The sequence below is a fragment of the Trichomycterus rosablanca genome, chromosome 3 (assembly GCF_030014385.1).
Source record: "Trichomycterus rosablanca isolate fTriRos1 chromosome 3, fTriRos1.hap1, whole genome shotgun sequence".
In the NCBI taxonomy this organism is placed as follows: Eukaryota; Metazoa; Chordata; class Actinopteri; order Siluriformes; family Trichomycteridae; genus Trichomycterus; species Trichomycterus rosablanca.
This window is the reverse complement of record NC_085990.1, coordinates 34,045,179-34,065,444: the sequence shown is the minus strand read 5'-3', so window position 1 is coordinate 34,065,444 and position 20,266 is coordinate 34,045,179. Positions and strand designations below refer to the sequence as shown.

The following is a 20,266-nucleotide window of genomic DNA, read 5'->3' as shown; positions in this document are numbered from 1 at the left end:
CTCGGTGCGCTAGATTGTGTATCAGATAACGGATTTAATACGCGATCGGGGAAAAAAAGTCTGTGTCGTCTGTGTCACGTCTGTGTCACCTGTGTGTGTGTGTGTGTGTGTGTGTGTGTGTGTGTGTGTGTGTGTGTGTGTGTGTGCGTGTGCGCTCTTGGCCGCTCGTTCTAGATTCCGGGAGATTTCATCTGACTTGCAGGCATCAGGGAGCCGCTCTGTATATGCGGGAGACTCCCGGAGCTTCCGAGAACTTGAGATGTCTGCCAGGGTTTGAAAAACTCTGCTCTAGATTAACAAATACATACAATTGGTAAAATGTCAGTGATTTGTTCATTCTCTTGAGCCTTTATTTAAGGTTAACTTTCCTTATGAATAACACTTTTTGTTTGGGAAGCAAGAACACTAATTGTTGCAGTTTTGCAAGTGATATTTTTTTGCCCATTCTTGCTTGATATAACATTTTAGCTGCTCAACAGTCAATAATCACCATTGTCTGATTACCCTGCTTATGATGCACCATCCATTTTCAATAGGTTAAACATTTGGACTGCAGGCAGGCCAGTCAAACAGTCATGTTATTGTGGTACATGCAGAATAAGGCCTGTAATATTCCTGCTTAAATAAGCAAGGACTTTCCAGTAAAGGACATTTCCTTGATCGCAGCATGTGTCTCTTTGTCTGTAAAATTCCCAATATACGTATACTTCTGCATCAGTGGTACCTTAACACATATGCAACTCGGCCACGCTCTGGCCATTGATGCGCTCCCATGACGGATGTTGATTTGCATGAACAAATGGGCCACAAGCATCTTTTCTTACAGATTGGTGGAATCTATTTTGGATCCTCATTTTATACCTAATTATGATATACACTCACCTGTGTCCATTTCACCTGCTTATTGTGAAATGTTTTAAAATAGTGTATTTTCAACATTTACACAATATTTTGCACATGAAATGTTTAGATGTCTTTTTATACTGGCCTTTGATTAAAATAAAGTTGTCTGAATGGGACACCTCCCATGAATTTCAGCCATTCACAGCTCACATGTGAATGACTGGATCATTTAAACTCATTTAAACAAAGTGCATAAACAAAATTTATAAATGTATGTATGGTGAAAAAAAGAAAATCTATTTTTTGTAAAATTCGCCATTGGTTAGTATGACTGTACACAAGGAGTAGCGATAATTAAAGTAAAGACATTTCCAAAGGTTTTTCCAGCTATTCCATAAACGATGTAATGTTCGTTAGCTGGCTGGATGGCAAGTGGATGAAGTGATCAGTGTTATTGCCCTCATGTGACACACATTGGTAAATTATGTGCACAGTATCGATTTTGCTTGAACTTACTGATTGTCCTACATAAATCAGGTTTTGGCCTTATTGTTGTTAATATGGTTTGAAAAAGAGTGATCTGTGTGCAGCTGATCTGAGCTGTTTACACACACTCAAGCAGCTGACAATGTGAGCAAGTGTTTGTCTGGTTCAGGAGATAAATCAAAACCTCCCCACTCTCTTACCACTCTGTACCCTGCTCATCTGTCTTATCGTCCTCCTACAGCTACTGTAAGTGTGTGTGTGTGTTTGTGTGGAGGAGAAAAGCATGTTATACAGTTAGCTTCTATATTATTGGCAACCTTGGTAAAAAAGGTAATAAAAACGTATGTGATTAATAAGCATAATCTTATACAAAGAATAAAAGACGGCCATCTGTGACAGCTCCTTTTTAGGGAAAAAAAGAAATATAGAGAAATATAAGGAATCCTTAGAACCAGCCAGGACTGACAGTGCACAAGCAGCACCATGGACGTCACACCACCTCTGGGGCAATTCACTCTCCCAGAGTGATTCGGTTATGTGGCCAAAACTGGAGTTCCCAGAAAGAAATAAGTGTGCTGGCTTTGCACACCAGCATAAAACCAGAATGAAACAAGTAACTGGTATCATGGTTTCAGAGAAAAGTGGTTTGCCGTCAAAGGAGCTGGCAAGTGTAAGAAGGAGAAAATGTGATCTACAGTAAAATGTTGAATTAACCCTCACAATTTGCTGGCCAAAATAACACAGAAAGACACAGCTCCTAACTACTTCAGTAACTGCCACAATTTATTAAACATTTGTTGGCAAAAACAGAAAAAAATATATACAGAAAATAATAATGTTGGGTATTGTGGAGTAATATTGTTCTTTAAGGCTTTGGAAAACCTTGTTTAGACCTATAAGGATCTTTTGGAACTGTAATGATCCAAAACACATGACTTAATGCATACAAAAATGGTTTGATGAGCACAGGAATCATGCCCTTGCCATGACCAAATCCCTTTAAAATCCTAGAGGTAAGCTAGAGTTTAACAGGAAGGATCTAGAGAGAAGTTACCACCAAGGATCACCGCCAAGTTACCAATGTTGGGTCCCTGAGTAAGGGCCTTAATTGCTCAAATTGTATACAATCATAATGGTAAGTTGCTTTTGTAGGGCAGTTGTAGCCTAGAGCCTAGAATTTACTGGAATAGTAATCAAAAGGGTGCTGGGTTAAGCCCCACCACTAACAGGCTGACACTGTTTGGCTCTTAACCCTCAATTGCTTAGACTGCATACTGTCAGAGCAATGAAAGTCACTTTGGAAAAACGCATCTGCTAAATGTCAAAAATGTAAAAGTAAACGTTATAGCAAAATGCTTAGTGTTGTTATGTTGGCAAAAGAAGGCGACACAATGTAATTAATGCAGTGGTGCCATTAATTGTGACACTTTCTTTAGGTATAAAATAATATTAATTTGTGGTTGTAACCAAGCCTAATAATCAGAAAGACTGTTTTACAGTTTTTATCAAATATGCAATTTAACATTGGCGTGGTTGTGTCTATAGTAAATGCTTTTGAGTGTGATCTTCCCTTTAAATGCTTGTGTGTGTATGCAAATGTGTAAAATACAGTATATGAAAATAACATTTATTGTGATCATTTTTTTTGGCATTGTGAGGGCCAAGTGTCCTACCTTTGTCACGTGGTCTGTTTGCAAATTGTACACTCAAATTGTTAAATAGGTCTTTATAACAAGACCACACATCTGAAAAAATATCTTGAAGGTAATGAATTAAGACAAAAGCAGGCACAATGTTCTTGTGAAATCTCAATACTTTGCAGCCTAAATTCTTTAACACTGACAGTATTATTTCAGAAATAGACTTACCATTGGACTTTTTTTGTGTTTTATGCACGAAACTGGACCATAATTCACTGTTTATTTTGCTACCTGTACACAAATGTTTGTAATGTGATGATGCAGTCGAATTTGACAAGAGAGTTTTGTTTTCTTTGGTTTATTTTTTTTTTCCTTTTGCAGTGATTTTTTTAGCTTGCTAGGTAACATTTATAGTAATATCAAGATTTTTAGATGCTGCGGACGAGCAAATCGAAGCAAATGTCTGGCTCTGTCCCAAGACAAATATAGATGTAGTAAATCAATGATTTTAAATCTGTGTGGGAAGAAAAATGTGGTGTGAAAGTATGTTTACTGTGGAAGTTCACATCTTTGCATGTCTAAAACTACTGTGAAACTGTATGGAAAGAGCTGAAGTCACAAAAGGTTGAAGGTTTCTGTACTATTTATTAGAAAAAAATGTGGTGTGGGTTGCAAGCCTGTTTTAACAAGCATTGTTTTTAGGGTGTTTTTGCACAAAGTGTTTTTGTTGTAGGATTTAGTCTAGTTTCTACAAAACTGTTTAAAGATTTTCTCAAATTCAGTTATATTACAATGTGTGTTGAGCGTGTGTGTTTATGTTGGCTTTCAGACTGGGAAGCGAGGATAGACAGTCATGGTCGTGTGTTCTACGTTGACCATGTGAATCGCACCACCACATGGCAAAGGCCCAGTCAAGCACCAAAATGTTTCGGTGTGCACCGCTCCAACTCCACCCAACACATGGAGCAACTTAACAGAAGGTATGGAATCATCAGGTATGCTGGGATTATAGAGTGGTGTGGTACACCAAGTTTCTCGAGAAACAAAATGTCATCCATCTAGCCCAGGTGGCACAGCGAGACATTCCCACTAGCACTAAGATTCTGAACACCCCGGTTCGAATCGCAGCTGGGCACCATCTAGCGAGCACAATTAGCAGTGCCTGCAGCAGACAAAATTGACCATTGAGTCTGTTATGAGGGGGATCACTGGACTAATAAAGTGGGTGGGGTCTTTAAATGCTGTGCAAGGACCGAGGCACCTGTGCAGAAGTAGAGGAGCCTCATGTGGGAGACACGGGCGAAAAAGAAGGGGTTGAGGGACTGTGCAAGCGTCAGAGGGGGCATGAAGCAAACGAATATACCCTTTTCGAACGCAATCGGGATCCCCAGCAGCAGAAGACTAATTGGCTACTGTGATCAAGAAACAATGTCAATCAATTGTGTACAATTCTTTAAAAGCTGTGTATAACTAGCTGGCAAATGATTTATTTATTTCCACTTCTATCTATACCTCTCATATTCTTGCTTATATGTTTTAATGAAATGTCTTAATGCTGTTTTTTCTTCTTTCTCCTAGCATGTTTTAATTATTATCTTGATGCTGATTAATGTGGTGTGTGAATTTTGTACTACGATTTGTACGGTTTGTGTTTTTATGATTATTTGCTTTTTATGTAAAATGTAAAGCATCTTTGAGTATCTTGGAAAGCGCTATATAAATAAAATGTATTATTATTATTCATTTTGTTAACAATGAGCTCATGTGGGTGCCAGGTGGCGCAGATATTGTGCCAATATTCAAAATTCCAATAACAACGTTTGAATTTAAATTGTAATGATGTTTAAAGGGCAGTATGAATTTCCTGGCTTGTAGCTAACATATCCCCAAAGGTTGGTAATTGTCCAAAAAAGGTCATATTGTTATTGTCTGCATTTGCATAGACCTACAGGGCCTAAACACAGCACCTGTCTATGAAGAGCCTGTAACATGGTGGACTATGGTGCCATCTGGAGTACAGTGTTGCATGTGCACCACTATACCAGCTGTGCTGTATGCACAGTATATTAAAATGGTTTTCTGTTCTGACTATTTTCTCGGGGGATCCTATCCAGCGTGGCTTCCTCCCATGTGCTCAATGAGAATCGTCACTAATAAAACTGTTATTCACCTTGCTGACTAATTGAAATATTTTAAACCTCAAATATCTGGCTGACACTGTGTTTATACCAGTATGTGGAAGTCTGACCTCTGGTTGTGGCTGTTTCTTTGCCAAACTTAACTGTGGGAAAAATAACTGTCTTGTAAGCTTTATAACCTTACTGTACTGTACTGAGAACTACCGGTCGGAACCTACCACATTGTAGCACATACATAGCACATCAAGCTTTGGTATTTACCCGATTCTAGTACTACATTATTAACTTTCCAATGTTTGTCTTTACCCCACAGGTATCAGAACATCCAGAGAACAATGGCTACTGAGGGGGATTCCAGCGGCCGAAGATTAGACAGCAGCAGCAGTACAGAGAACGAGAACGACCTCCCATCTCAGCCTGCAGGTGCTGCAGCTCCTCAGTAACAGCTTTCTTTTATCCAGAATTCATGCGGTTAAACTTCAGACCAACAGTGATTCATACTCATACACTAAAATATTTGTTATTAATTATTCATTTACTATATGCTAGGTATAAAAACTTTGTGTAAAATAGTTTGTGGTAGGTTTGGAGAAACTAAATTACTGTCTACATATCCCAGAAACCATTCCTATATTAAGATGCCTTGCTGCATTTCATTTTTCCTGCAGTTTAGACACTTTATTTATATACTTAGTGCCAAAATGTCTTTTAAGTGTCGTGACAAGGAACGGCAACATTACAAAGTGCTTTACCGTCCCAACTTTTTTTGGAATGTGTTGCACATGTAATGAAACTGACCAGATGAAATAGAAGTCTAAAAAAGTTCATTAGGTCTATTAAGTCTAAATAAACATGCTAGCTGTATTATTTATTTAAGACAACATGGACCAATGATTCCAATCCCCAACATGCAATTTTTTCTTATTCAAGCTGTGCATATTACAGGACTGTGTTATTTTACAGGTCCCTCCTCACCAGCGAGCAGTCAGAAAATCACTCTGCTTTTGCAATGTCCTGCAGTCAAGTTCATCACCCACCCAGAATTCTTCACCGCCCTCCAAGCCAACTATGTAAGCAATTGTGAAGGCATTAGACACTGGTTTATTTCTATGTTTTCATGGTTTATTTGTTTTGGACTACATTTAGACACTCATTCATTCTCACTATAAGTTTGGGATTCTTCCCAACCTTGACAAAGACACCACTGTTTCACGTTCATTGTAATAAGTGCAGTAAGTTTTATTTATGGGCACTGGATCTTCACTTATATTATATGAATAATAATCAGTAATGAGGAATTAGGAGGACATGTCTCAACATTAAATGACACTATCTTGATAAGGGTCATGGTAAGCCTGGATCAATCACATGACCAACAGGGTCACATGCCCAACCACTAAGAGAAAAAACACAAACAACATTGTTTTTCCTCTTATTTGGAATACGTTAAATTTGTCTTTGGTCATTTACTGTATAATGGAATAAAATATCAAATTAGACCAAAAATGTTTTACAAAGTTAGCAATATTAGTGTTACATTAGTAGTTTATCTACAGTTTTAAGGCCAGGCTAACTGATATGACTTGTGCCACTTGACTACATGTCTCTAGTATACATTTTGTGACAGAAAGGCTAATCATAGCCAAGCATTGAGCACAGAATAACTCCAGTGCCTTAATGATGTTGATGTAAATGGACGCAAGTCAAAAAAAAAAGAGAGATTAACAAAGAGACTCTTATATATGGTTAGCCAGTAGTGCCCAGACTTCAGTAAAATCAATCTTTGTTTCTTCGTTTACTGCATATTTGTGCTGTGTATCTAAATAAATAATGCAATTAATAGAACTTGCACAAACACAAACAGATATGTTCACCTTCCTGCGTCACCTGATCTGTTTTTTGCAGGCAGCGTACCGCATGTTTACCAACAGCACCTGTCTAAAGCACATGATTCTAAAAATCCGGCGAGATGCACTCAACTTTGAGCGTTACCAACATAACCGTGACCTCGTCATTTTCTTCAACAAGTTTGCAGAAACACAGCTGGAGCTGCCCAGAGGCTGGGAGATCAAAGTAGATCAACAGGGCAAGGTGAGCATTGTCATACAGTTTGTTCTAACCCTCAATCACAATTATTACACATAAATAGGATTGTGTATGAACTTATGGGCGTCTAATCATTGTGACATTTTCACTATAGTCATTCTTTGTGGACCACAACAGTCGAGCCACCACGTTTATCGATCCCAGAATTCCTTTTCAGAATGAAAGTTTGCCTAACCACCTCACACACAGGCAACACTTACAAAGACTGCGCAGTTACAGCGCAGGAGAGGTGAGTGCATCATTATTATGCTTGTCCAGCTTAGTAATCAAAGAAAATAAAAAAATATATTTATTTATTACTTTTTAAAGTAAAAAGTCTGCATTTTTTTACATTTATAACCAACAACACCCAAGAATTACACAAATGGATTAAGAGGAAAACGTGTATTCTTTGCAGTTGTTCAGCTTCTTGTTGGTATTTGTGTGTGTGTGTGTGTGTGTGTGTGTGTGTGTGTGTGTGTGTGTTCTGTTGCACAGGCATCTGATGTTTCCCGCAGCAGAGGTGCATCACTCATGGCCAGGCCTGGAAACAGCCTAGTAGCCACCATCAAGAACCAGTACCAACAAGACTCAGTACCACTAGGTCAGTCTTCATCCATACACAACACCAATCACAAAAGTAAAAAAGAAAGAAAGATATTGCCTTATACACATAATGAAACTGTCAGGTAACATCCACATGGATGGCAGGACCCAAGGTTTCCCAGCAGAACTTTGCCCAAAGCATCACACTGACTCCGCCGGCTTGCCTTCTTCCCATAGTGCATCCTGGTGCCATGAGATGCTCTGACCCAGTCGTCTAGCCATCACAATTTGGCCTGTGTCAAACATACTTAAATCCTTACGCTTGCCCATTTTTCCTGCTTCTAACACATCAGCTTTGAGGATAAAATGTTCACTTGCTGCCTAATATATCCCACCCACTAACAGGTGCCGTGATGAAGAGATAATCAGTGTTATTCACTTCACCTGTCAGTGCTCATAATGCACGAGCGTGGTGTTTTAGCCACTCTTATTGTTAATAGTTGTATAAAACATAACAGTGATGTTTTTAATTTTGTAGCATTGGCTTTGTTCCTGTGCACAAAAGGACACAGTCTTTCAGTAACAACTCTGATCCATGCGGTAAATGTGAGACATTCTGTGTCAATAATTGAGTTACTAAAGCAGAAAAGCCTCTAGCTTAGGACCTGGAAGCAGTAATCTGGTCTTTCCTCAGTGTAATCAGGCCTGTCAATGCCAATTCACAGGAAATAGCTAGCACTCTACTTTCCCGGCTAATGTTTTGCTTCAGGAACTTCTTTAAAGAGAAGAGTGAAATTTTCCCTGGGGACAGGCTGTAACTGCACCAAAACTATTAACTGTAGATGGCTTTTGAAGGCCTCATTAACTTCAATCCACATTTAGGCTTCCTTTTTGTGCACTCATATTCAAGTGAGAAAATCAGCTTCTAACCAAAATATGGTGTACCATGTACCGGTTACTGTTTGTCACCGGGTTACTGTTTATTCTATGTGAAGCAGAGGTGGCAAGCGCAAGTTCTAGAGGGCGTCATCATATTGTTTACTATGATGCATGGTGCATCTGGTTTAACAGCTTTGTAATTAGCTGATGAGCTGAATAGGGTATTAATTCTGGGAAAACACTAAGCTCTGCAGTGTTGAAGCCCTCTGGGAGGCTGCCATCTGTCCGCTCACATGTATAGGGGTTTACTGCACTTATTGCAAAGAATTAGTGTACAAAATGAGCAGATTTATTCTAACAGATAAATGTTAAGATCTAATCTCAGCTTACAAGGTTGTACATAAATATGGAAGACCACAATAGATCAGGGGTTATTTGTATACAGAGTGTGTACACAAAGGGTTTTCACAATTCAGTAAGGGTAAACAAGCTTTTTTTAGCTTCTGTTATTCAGTATACCTTAAGTGCATATACACTATATGGACAAAACTAATGAAACACCCCTTTTTCATTTTTGAATTGATTTGTTTCAGCCTCAACAATTGCTAACAAGTGTAATAAATTAATTATACAAAGGAAATGATGTGCTTCAAACTTTTTAGCAGCAGTTTAGGGAAGGCCCTTTTCTGTTCCAGCCTTGCTGTTCCCCTGTGTACAAAGCAAGGTCCATGAAGACACGTAAAAAGTTTGGTTTGAAGAAACGCAAGTGGCCTGCACAGAGCCCTGACCTCAGTCCCACTGAACAACTTCTTTCTGTGTGGAGTTTGCATGTTCTTCCCGTCTGCATGGGTTTCCTTCCACAGTCCAAAGACATGCAAGTGAGGTGAATTTGAGATATAAAATTGTCCATAACTGTGTTTGACATTGAACTTGAACCAATGAATCTTGTGTAACTAGTAATTACCTGTCCTGTCATGAATGTAACCAAAGTGTGTAAAACATGATGTTAAAATCCTAATAGAAAAAATAGATAAACTTACAATCTTGGCGAGCAAAGAAAAACTTTTCAGAATGCACAACACGACAAACTTTAAAGCCAAGAACAAGAATCTGAAGTTACAGTAGACACAGGCTTACCTAAACTGGTCAGATGGCCTCACCAGTGATCAGATCTAAATCCTGTGGGATGTGGTAAAACGAGCACTAGAAAGGTGCATGTTGATGCTCTCTTTTTTTTAATATTCCAAGAAATTCCAATCGAATGACGAGAGAGGCCACAGTAATACACTGAACACTTTGTCCCGTTTATGGAACCAGTTTGAAATGACTTGTGCTTAGTTCAGTTTAGATAGAAAGAGCAGTTACACAATTAGTGTAAGTAATAAAGTGGTGTATGTGTTATGTTATTTTACATATATCCATGCTTAATTTTGTCCTGTGATGGACTGGCAACCTGTCTGGAGCATTTCCTGCCTTAAGCCCTGTGAATTAGACCCACCGTCACCCTGAATAGGATAAAGCGGTGGAAAAACAAATAACGAGTGAATGCATGTTTACTTTTTAAATGCAAATACCTTAAAGTTATGTGAGAAGCCTTCTTAGTTGAGTGGTTGTGGTTATAGCTGAAACTCATTATTAGTTGAAACATTAATAATTACAAAATAATAATATAATAATTCTCTAGATTGTTTATATAGACTTATCAAGATTTTTTTCTAAATAATAATTATTAAGATGTCACTAATCTTTGAGCCCTTAAAATTGTAAAGGTAAGACAGTTTACATTCTAAATGCTACCACTGTTAGCATTACCTGGATATTGTTTGGTGTGTGGGTTCAACAGATACTCTCATGAGATTAGCTTTAATTTGATTCTTATTATTACTCTATGGTTTGATAAACAGCACATCAGTCACTGTATGCTACTTAGTTTAGCATTTAATTTAATTCTTATTTGTAATCTCTGCATAAAGTACTCACATTCAGTAGTTTTGAGGCAATCACAAACAGATGCAGCTGTACCATTCAGCTCAATTATAGGGGTGTTTCCCGCCATTAGGAGGGGACATACTATTCCTGGAGCTAGAGCAGGGGATTAGTATAGTATTGTCCTGGATTACTGTGAATATTACTAGTTTATGCTCAGTAGTTATAGTGTCTGGCTTTATACATTTAGGCATATTGCCTTAGTGTATATTTTTCTTTTTCTATGAATTTTGAGTATGATTAAAGTTACTGTAGTTGTATTGGGCTAAATGTGGGACTGAGGCTATTTAAGTAGGTGGAACCTAGAGCCAAGGTGGGTTAGTCTGTTTAGGCCACAGAGAAAGCAGTCCATACTAGTAGAGATCATGGGACTGAGTTATGTGATGAAGCTTAGATTGTTAGCAAGCCTACTAAGGCAGTTGTTTTCTTATCTAGTTAACAAAATTGCTTTTCTTTTTAGTTTTATCCATGTACTTACTGTAAATATTTGCACCTTCAAAAGAGAAAAAAATTAAATAAACGCTGCATTAGACGCTGCTGCTTGAAAATCAGTCTGAGTGAACTTTCTTCCACTGCCACCTTGGTCAACCTGCTAATAAGGTTGTTAAATATGATAATCTAGATTGTTAGAGAATCTGGGTGGCAATTTAATGATGAAATAATTAAATAGAGGAAATTGCCCAACCTTGATTACCACATTTAGAAACAATATAATGTGAATCATCTGTTTTTCAGATCTGTTTTATCATACTGTATGAAGAGATACATTTGGTTTTTTGAAACAACTGTTGCCTCAGGCCGGTTGCATGTTGCATGTACCGGTTGCACTAGCTTGGTTGCATGTACCTTTGTAGACGTTTACGCATTTATTTTTATTCTACAGCTTATAATGAGAAGATTGTGGCTTTCCTCCGGCAGCCGAACATCCTGGAGTTGCTGCAGGAGAGACAGCCTAGTTTGGCCCGTAATCACACGCTCAGGTAAGACAAGCTCTGTGTGTTTCACCCTGCTTTTCACCCTGTTCTTCAGTGGTCAGGACCCCCACAGGACCACCACAGAGCAGGTATTATTTAGGTGGTAGATGATTCTTTGCACTGCAGTTACAATGACGTGGTGGTGTGTTAGTGTGTGTTGTGCTGGTGTGAGTGCGTCAGACACAGCAGTGCTGCTGGAGTTTTTAAATACCGTGTTCACTCACTGTCCACTCTATTAGACACTCCTACCTAGTTGGTCCACCTTGTAGACGTAAAGTCAGAGACTCGCTCATCTATTGCTGCTTTTTGAGTTGGTCATCTTCTAGACCTTTATCAGTGGTCACAGGACGCTGCCCATGGGGCGCTGTTGGCTGGATGTTTTTGGTTGGTGGACTATACTCAGTCTAGCAGTGACAGTGAGGTCTTCAAAAACTCCATCAGCGCTGCTGTGTCTCATCCACTCATACCAGCACAACACACACTAACACACCACCACCATGTCAATGTTACTGCAGTGCTGAGAATGATCCACCACTTACATAATACCTGCTCTGTGGTGGTCCTGTGGGGGGTCCTGACCATTGAAGAACAGCATGAAAGGGGGCTAAAAAATTATGTAGAGAAACAGATGGACTAGAGCTAATAAAATGGACAGTGAGTGTAGAAACAAGGAGGTGGTTTTAATGTTATGATTAAATGTTTGATGGACATCCTATTACAAAAACAAATAGCAGGTGTTTCCTGTCTATTGCCCAATGAATCAGACCCTGAATGAAAAAATTAATTAATGAAAATATAGTGAACTCCATATGACCTCATCAGTGATAACTAACTAGACTTTGTAGTATGTGGGAATTTCTGCCCAATTCGGTCAAAAGAGGATTTGTATGGCTGGGCACTGATCTGTATGGCTTTGGTCAATTGATGTTCCAGTTCATTCCAAAGCTGTTCATTGTGGTTGAGGTCATGGCTCATGTGCAGGCCACTGAAGTTTTTTTTTAAACCATGCTTTTATTTATGTCTTTGTAGACCTTGCTTTGTGTACACTAATGCTAGAACAGAAAAGGAATCATATAATTTCCTTCATATAATTGATTTATTACACTTGCTGGCGATTGTTGTAGCTGAGACTGTTGTCTTGTTGTTGCAGGGAAAAGATCCATTACATCCGTACTGAAGGACCACAGGGTGTGGAAAAGCTGTCTTGTGATGCAGACCTGGTTATGTTGTTGAGGTCTGTTTACTCATACAATCTTCTAAAACCTCAGCACACAGGGAGAGCTCATGCTCTGCCAACAGTGCCAAGCACAACCACTCACTGAATAATTGAAACAGCTGAGCATGCTCTGCCAAAAAGAAAGTGCATTCAGCAAGTATCAAACAGCACACACTGAGCAGGGTGGTGGCTGTTCAGACAAATGATGGATTAGCAGACTTGGAAAGGCATATGGCTGCTTCCGATCTGGAACTTATGCACTTTATACATGATAATTACACTGGTGGTGCAAGGCATTCTGGGAGAGCCAGCATAGCCACACCCACTCTCGCTAACCCAGTAAGCTGGTGCTGCTTGTCACATTATTCATGCATTGATGATGGGTGCAGTGTTTGTGGTAGAAAAGGTGTCAATATATATGTGGAGAAAGTCACTTACGTTTAGAATCAGAATGTGCGACTGCATAAAGGAAAGTAGTTAGAATATGGAAATTACCTGCAGTTCATACATTCAAGCGTGCCATTTTTTATTTAGTAGTGTTCTCTCTGGGCGGCACAGTGGTTCCGTGGGTAGCATTGTCACCTCACATGTGGGTTTCCTCCTGAAGCGCCAATTTTCTCCCTCAGTGCAGTCCCTGACATGCAGTCAGATTAATTGGAGATACTAAAATTGCCCTAGGTGTGTGTGTGTGTGTGTGTGTGTATGTGTTGGCCTGGACTGGTGACCCGTCCCAGGTGTTTCCTACCCTTCGCCCAGTAAATGGTACCCATCTCGACCCTGAATAGAATAAAGTGGTGGTAAAACAGACAATGAAGGAATTAATGCTCTCTGTGCTCTCTCATTTCATTGCTTCCATTAGGCCTTGCACCAACTCTTAGGTCCAAACTAGTAATACACAGGATTTACTAGATAAAATATTCTACATCTTATTAATATTTTAAATACTATATGGCCAAAGGTATGTGGACACTTACAAGCCAGGCCTTCTCGTCCAACAACAATAGTATGATCATAGCTGGGATGAACACATTATTAATGTTGACAATATTCTCAGCTCTGGTTTTGCTCTATCTCTGCAGCTTGTTTGAAGATGAGATCATGTCATATATCCCAGCCCACCCGTTTCATCCTGGCCTCAATTTTTTCCCTCGATGTTCTCCCGGATCTTCACCTCAGAATTCACCAGGTATGTGTAAAGTTTTTAATTAACAACAATAAATAAATAAACATTAACCAAGGGTGTCTAAACTTTTGAATAATACTGTAGCATATGTACATTATACTCCTAGTTTACTAATTGGCAGGTGTATTTGGGAGTGGTGTGGGAAAAAAATTATGTGTAGATTCTTGTTCAGCATTTCTGGTGTAGATTGGATATGACATTGTGGTCCCATATTACAGGGATCTACTCATACAGAAGCACATATCTGATAACCAGCATAAGAAAATCTTAATGCCACCAAAAACACCCTGGAGCTTAGTTCTGTCCATCAAGGTTAAAAAATGGATACTATATGAAATTACAGCCACACTGCCAGGTCACCTCTCTAAGCCACATTTGTCAGAATTAATGGAAAAATGAATTGTGCATTACACAGAACGAGCTCGGATAAAACTTAATTACATTAAATGTGTACACCGCCTTTTACAATAACGCATTGCTTCAAAATAGCTTTACAGGTATTTAAGTCCAAAACATAATGGACAAGCAAAAAATAACAGTGGCAAGAAAAGAAATCCCATAATGTTTTGAGCATGAAACCTTGACCAGAACTTAAAAGGGACCCATTGTCTTTGGACAGCCTGCAGAAATACAGTGCATAAACATAAACACATGTAACTGAAGTGTCAAAATGTATGCTTAGCTGTAAAAAAAATAAACATTGATTTAAAAAGTTTTGTAAATGTGTAGTCTCTGTGAAACACTGCGTTTCAGGACAGTATGTTTAAGTGGTTGGAGCCACTGCCCATAAACATGCTGTTAAAATCCTAATATAATAATAATAATACCCCCACTTTGGACACTCACACTCATCATCAATACAGTGATCTCCATAGACAATCCACATTATACACACCCCATACAACTCATTCTGCATGTTACTACTTTACTTACTTGAATTAAATCCACCAACCTGCATACATATAATGTATAACTTATATGTTTGTTTGTTTGTTTGGATTTTAACATCATGTTTTACACTTTGGTTACATTCATGTCAGGAACGGTAGTTACTCATTACACAAGGTTCATCAGTTCGCAAGGTTATATTGAATAAAGTCATGGACAATTTTGTATCTCCAATTCACCTCACTTGCATGTCTTTGGACTGTGGGAGGAAACCGGAGCTCCCGGAGGAAACCCACGGGGAGAACATGCAAACTCCACACAGAAAGGATCCGGACCACCCCACCTGGGGATTGAACCCAGGACCTTCTTGCTGTGAGGCGACAGTGCTACCCACTTAGCCACCGTGCCGCCCATAACTTATATCTTGTACAATATCTGTACATCTTGGACCATACAATAATACATCTACTCCTTACATATCCTGCTGTAAACATGTACATTCCTGATTCCATTTTCTTAATCATGGATTCACAGAAAAGCATGCTGTATTTTATCTGTACATTGATAGCTTAACCTGTTTATATTGAACAGATGCAACAGGTGCAAGTGTATGTAAGTAAATGTGTATATTTTGTATTTAATATGTATTTACAACTGTGAGGAACTATGCACCAGGACTAAGACTTTTACCCACCTTTCACACGTTAATGTAATGTGACAATAAAAATTTTATGATTTGACTTTCTAACTACACTGGCAGACCTTAAAGAATTTTTCTATATAAACGGTTGATGTTGAAGTGAATACTATATCCATACCATTTATTAATGCAGACCTGTCTGATTGTTTATGTGCATTGGTAGGATTACAAAGAGCCAGAGCACCTGCTCCATACCGTAGAGACTTTGAAGCCAAACTGCGCAATTTTTACAGGAAGCTTGAAGCTAAGGGATATGGCCAAGGACCAGGAAAAATCAAGTAAGTGTGGTTGTATGGGAATGGGGTTGTTCTGTGTGAGTCTGACTATGCAAAATCACAAATATCTGTGCTTCAGAAATATCTGAGTTTGTATCTTAGCAGTGCTTTTAATCTAGCCAGGCATCTGACAGGCTTAATTGGCCATGTCTGAGGGAGGGAGGGTGACAGTTTTCCTTATTGCTGCTACATATGCAACCTCTACTGACTGGTCAAGGTGCCTGCACAGCTGGTAGGTGATTCATGGTATGGTCTGTGGTGCTTCTCAGTCAAAACAAGGTGGTGCAAATGGAATTCAGTTGGAATGAGGATTTGAGCTATCATCCTGTCTGCTGATCTTTATTTTTGTATTTGTGCTTTGACAGGCTGATCATCAGAAGAGAGCATCTGCTTGAAGGAACATTTAATCATGTCATGGCCTATTCACGCAAAGAGCTGCAAAAGAACAAACTCTTCATCACATTTGTTGGAGAGGAAGGGTATGAAACATTACATTCTTACAATTTGTGTCTTCTCTCTAAAGAACACAACTTTCAAGTGGTTTGTCACATACTAAGAATTTTAACATTAAAACATAGTTTTAAATCAGAACTGTCTCGGACACAAATTATTTCAATGTAGATCCTCAGACAAACATTTCCTTAGGCTGCACTCACACGATGCCTGGCAAGTTGGTTTAACTTTGATCGTTTGCCACTGACCTTTTCAAACTGCCAGCTTTGAGACAAATTGTTTAGACAGAAAGTAAAGCAAAGAGAAACTGATCCTTACCTGTTTTGCAAAACACTGAACCGTTGAATTTTACTTTAAATTTGAACCATGCCATTGTGAGAAAAATATGGTAAAATATAGTAAACTGTGAAATGTGAATTAACAAATTACAGATTCTTGTTTTTAATGCACCTAACAAAAGGTTTCAGCTTTTCCAGAAATGGCTTTGTGCTTGAATTAATAATTCTAAAAATTTTATTCTAAAAGTTTATTTGTGTTTATTTCATAAGAATGCATTTAATTAAACATTTTGTTGAGGTGTTTGATCATTAAGTGTTTTAACATTAAAAGAAACTGTGTTTTTGGCTTGAACCCAGATTAAACGCAGGTTATGCCATTTATTATATCTGGGCATTTATTATAAATATTATAATATTATAAATAAAAATATTATATTTATTATATCTGGGCATTTATTATAAATATTATAATATTATAAATAAAAATATTATATTTATTATATCTGGGCATTTATTATAAATATTGTAATATAATAAATAAAAATATTATATTTATTATATCTGGGCATTTATTATAAATATTATAATATTATAAATAAAAATATTATATTTATTATATCTGGGCATTTATTATAAATATTATAAATAAAAATATTATATTTATTATATCAGCATTTATTATAAATATTATAATATTATAAATAAAAATAATATATTTATTATATCTGTGCATTTATTATAAATATTATGATATTATAAATAGAAATATTATATTTATTATATCTGGGCATTTATTATAAATATTATAATATTATAAATAAAAATATTATATTTATTATATTTGGGCATACTTCTTAAAAGAAGCACATGGTAGCCCTCACTTTTCCAGACTGTTAGCTGTCATGACAGAGGAGACCTAAAAGTTCATTGTAATTTTTGTCTAAATTGGAAAGAAAACAGAAATTAAAAATTCCCCCAAAAATGTGAATCACTTGGCTTGTTTTTGAATTATATGCCAGATTCTTTTAGTCCGCATGGATGTGATCATTTTAGTTTTTTTCAAATATAGGTTGATGAAAGCTTACTGACTGTAACTCTTTGTCTTTTATGTAGTCTGGACTACAGTGGACCATCGCGGGAATTTTTCTTTCTGCTTTCTCAGGAGCTGTTTAATCCCTACTACGGCCTGTTTGAGTACTCAGCTAATGACACCTATACTGTTCAGATAAGCCCCATGTCTGCCTTTGTAGAAAACCATTTAGAATGGTAAGTACCCTTATAGTTGTGTAAACACATTTCTTTCTTCTCCTGAAGATGGCGCATGTGCTCTTAACATTTCTAACCAGCTACCCATTCGGAGACTTCATGTTATTTGTTTTCACGTAACTCATTTTGACATTTTGAGATATAGCATTTATTTTGTTCAGGAAACTACAGTAATTAATTAGCTGTCATATGGAAAGTCTTTGCTCAAGCTTGCTTTGCATTAAAACTAGCATAGCTATTTCAATTTCTTAATCCTGCATCTGGTCAATTCTGTAATACATATGTTTAATATACAACCCCAAATCAGAAAAAGTTGGGACAGCATGGAAAATGCAAATAATAAAAAAAACAGAGTTTCTTACATTTACTTTGACTTATTTCATTGCAGACTGCATGAACCTGTGCATGATTACAATCACCTGTTGACATCACCTGTTTGGATTCACATCATTATTTAGTTTTTCACCTCATTACAAGCCCTAAACTGCCCCCGTCCCAACTTTTTTTGTAATGTGTTACAGGCCTGAAATGCAGGAATGGAGGTTTATTAATAAATTAAATTAAGTTAGTTAAGCAGACAAAACATGAAATATCTTGGGTTCAAACTGTCTGCAATCAAATAAGTAAAAGTAAATGTAAGGAACACTTCATTTTTATTTTATTTGCATTGTCCATACCGTCTCAACTTTTTCTGATTTGGGGTTGTAAAACACAAAAAAAGCTAATCATTTAATGCATTTCACTATTGTTTTAATGCACTGATGGATTTGGGGCTTTTTCTCTTATGCATAACAACATACCAATTAGCTCCAGCGCATATTCAAGTGACTTTGATCATTTGTACATTTTAATGCTACAGCAACTTAAGTTATGCCTTGTTTTCCTCAATTTAATGTGTTCTTTATTCTGTTTTACACTCAAACACCTAACAGCTGTTTTTCTAACAATTGACACTGTTTCTATTGTGCAAGTTTACCCATGGTTTTGACAGATAAATATTGTTTACACAGCACAAGAAAATTGTTTCCAATTTTACTACACTTCTAATATGCACTTACATATAATTTAGTTTAGTTTGAAAAGGGTGCATATCGGTGGTGCTCCGGTGGCACAGCGGTCTATTCTGCTAGTCCATTAACTATAGCTGCGTCCGAAATCGCATACTTCCATACTCAATAGTACGCGAAATGAGGACGCGAGAGCGGTTAGTATGTCCGAATACATAGTGTAAATAAAGAGGTACGCGAGAAGTACCCGGATGACCTACTTATTGGGCAGCCATGTTTGAGTATGCAAGCGATGCACACTTGCGGCCCGCTAATGTATCCCATAATGCAACTGGAGCTGCGTAGGCGTTCGAAGCGTAATAAGAAACGAGAAAGATAGCGGTCCTCTGAGTCCTCTGTTTACAAGTGTAAGTAAGATAAATAAAATAAAAATTTTAAAGACGAATAAATAACAAAACGACGATAAATATCCAAAATTTTGGGGAGTGGTGTTTGTAATGAGTCTGTAACTATGGTGGTATTGCGTCATCACGTCCCCACATCATCATTTGACGTTGGAAAGATGGCGGATGTAGTACGTAGCGGTGTTGTGTGCATACTGCATACTTCTGTACTGAAAGTATGTACTTTTTTACCGGCAGAGTAGTGCATACTTCCTCCAATCTAGTACGTACTCTCTAAGTATGCGATTTCGGACGCAGCTTATATCTGGGAAGGTGGGTGGGTGGCAGAGTGCTGCAATGGACTGGCTCTCGTTGGCACCCATTGTCTAGCTTGCCTTGACCCTGACAAGGATAAAGCAGTAGATGAATATAAAATGAAATGAAATGTTGTTGTCAACTGCCACCAAGTCGATTCCAGCTTCTGGTGACCATATAGTTAGTGTTAAATTGTCCTCTATTTTCTAAGGCCCTTTTAATCAACAAACAACCACTGTCGCCTCACAGCAAAAAGGTCCTGGGTTCGATTCCCAGGTGCAGCGGTCTGGGTACTTTTTGTATGGAGTTTGCATGTTCTCCCTGTGTCTGCGTGGGTTTTCTTCGGGAGCTCCGGTTTCTTTCCACAGTCCAAAGACATGCAAGTGAGATGAATTAAATTGTCCACAACTGTGTTTGACACAGTTCACAAATTTGTGAACTGACGAATCTTATGTGACCAGTGGCTACCTGTTCCGTCATAAACGTAACCTAAAGTGTGTAAAACATGACGTTAAAATCTTAATAAATTAATAAATAAATCAACAAAAAACTAATAAATATTTACCGTATATATTTTAGACATTTAATAATATGACAATTCATGATGTGTGGTGCATGACTTTTCACAATATACATTTTAAATAAAAATAAAATAGAGGTGTGCCTAGCTCATTATGTAAGTACAGTTAAGTAAGTTACATAAGTGCACAGGTCCATGTGAGTGT

At 37.8% G+C, this 20,266-nt stretch overlaps 1 protein-coding gene across 1 annotated transcript in view; it reads left to right on the top strand.

Moving 5' to 3' along the window:
• Positions 1–20,266, top strand: part of LOC134310460 (E3 ubiquitin-protein ligase HECW1) — a 77,846-nt gene that overhangs the window by 50,315 nt on the left and 7,265 nt on the right. Inside the window, exons 11-22 of the mRNA XM_062992052.1 lie at positions 3,799–3,949; positions 5,421–5,530; positions 6,071–6,177; positions 7,013–7,198; positions 7,308–7,442; positions 7,691–7,796; positions 11,487–11,583; positions 12,728–12,811; positions 13,873–13,979; positions 15,728–15,842; positions 16,205–16,318; positions 17,684–17,836. Coding sequence (XP_062848122.1) covers positions 3,799–3,949; positions 5,421–5,530; positions 6,071–6,177; positions 7,013–7,198; positions 7,308–7,442; positions 7,691–7,796; positions 11,487–11,583; positions 12,728–12,811; positions 13,873–13,979; positions 15,728–15,842; positions 16,205–16,318; positions 17,684–17,836 — 1,465 coding nt within the window. The remainder of the gene's footprint in view (positions 1–3,798; positions 3,950–5,420; positions 5,531–6,070; positions 6,178–7,012; positions 7,199–7,307; positions 7,443–7,690; positions 7,797–11,486; positions 11,584–12,727; positions 12,812–13,872; positions 13,980–15,727; positions 15,843–16,204; positions 16,319–17,683; positions 17,837–20,266) is intronic.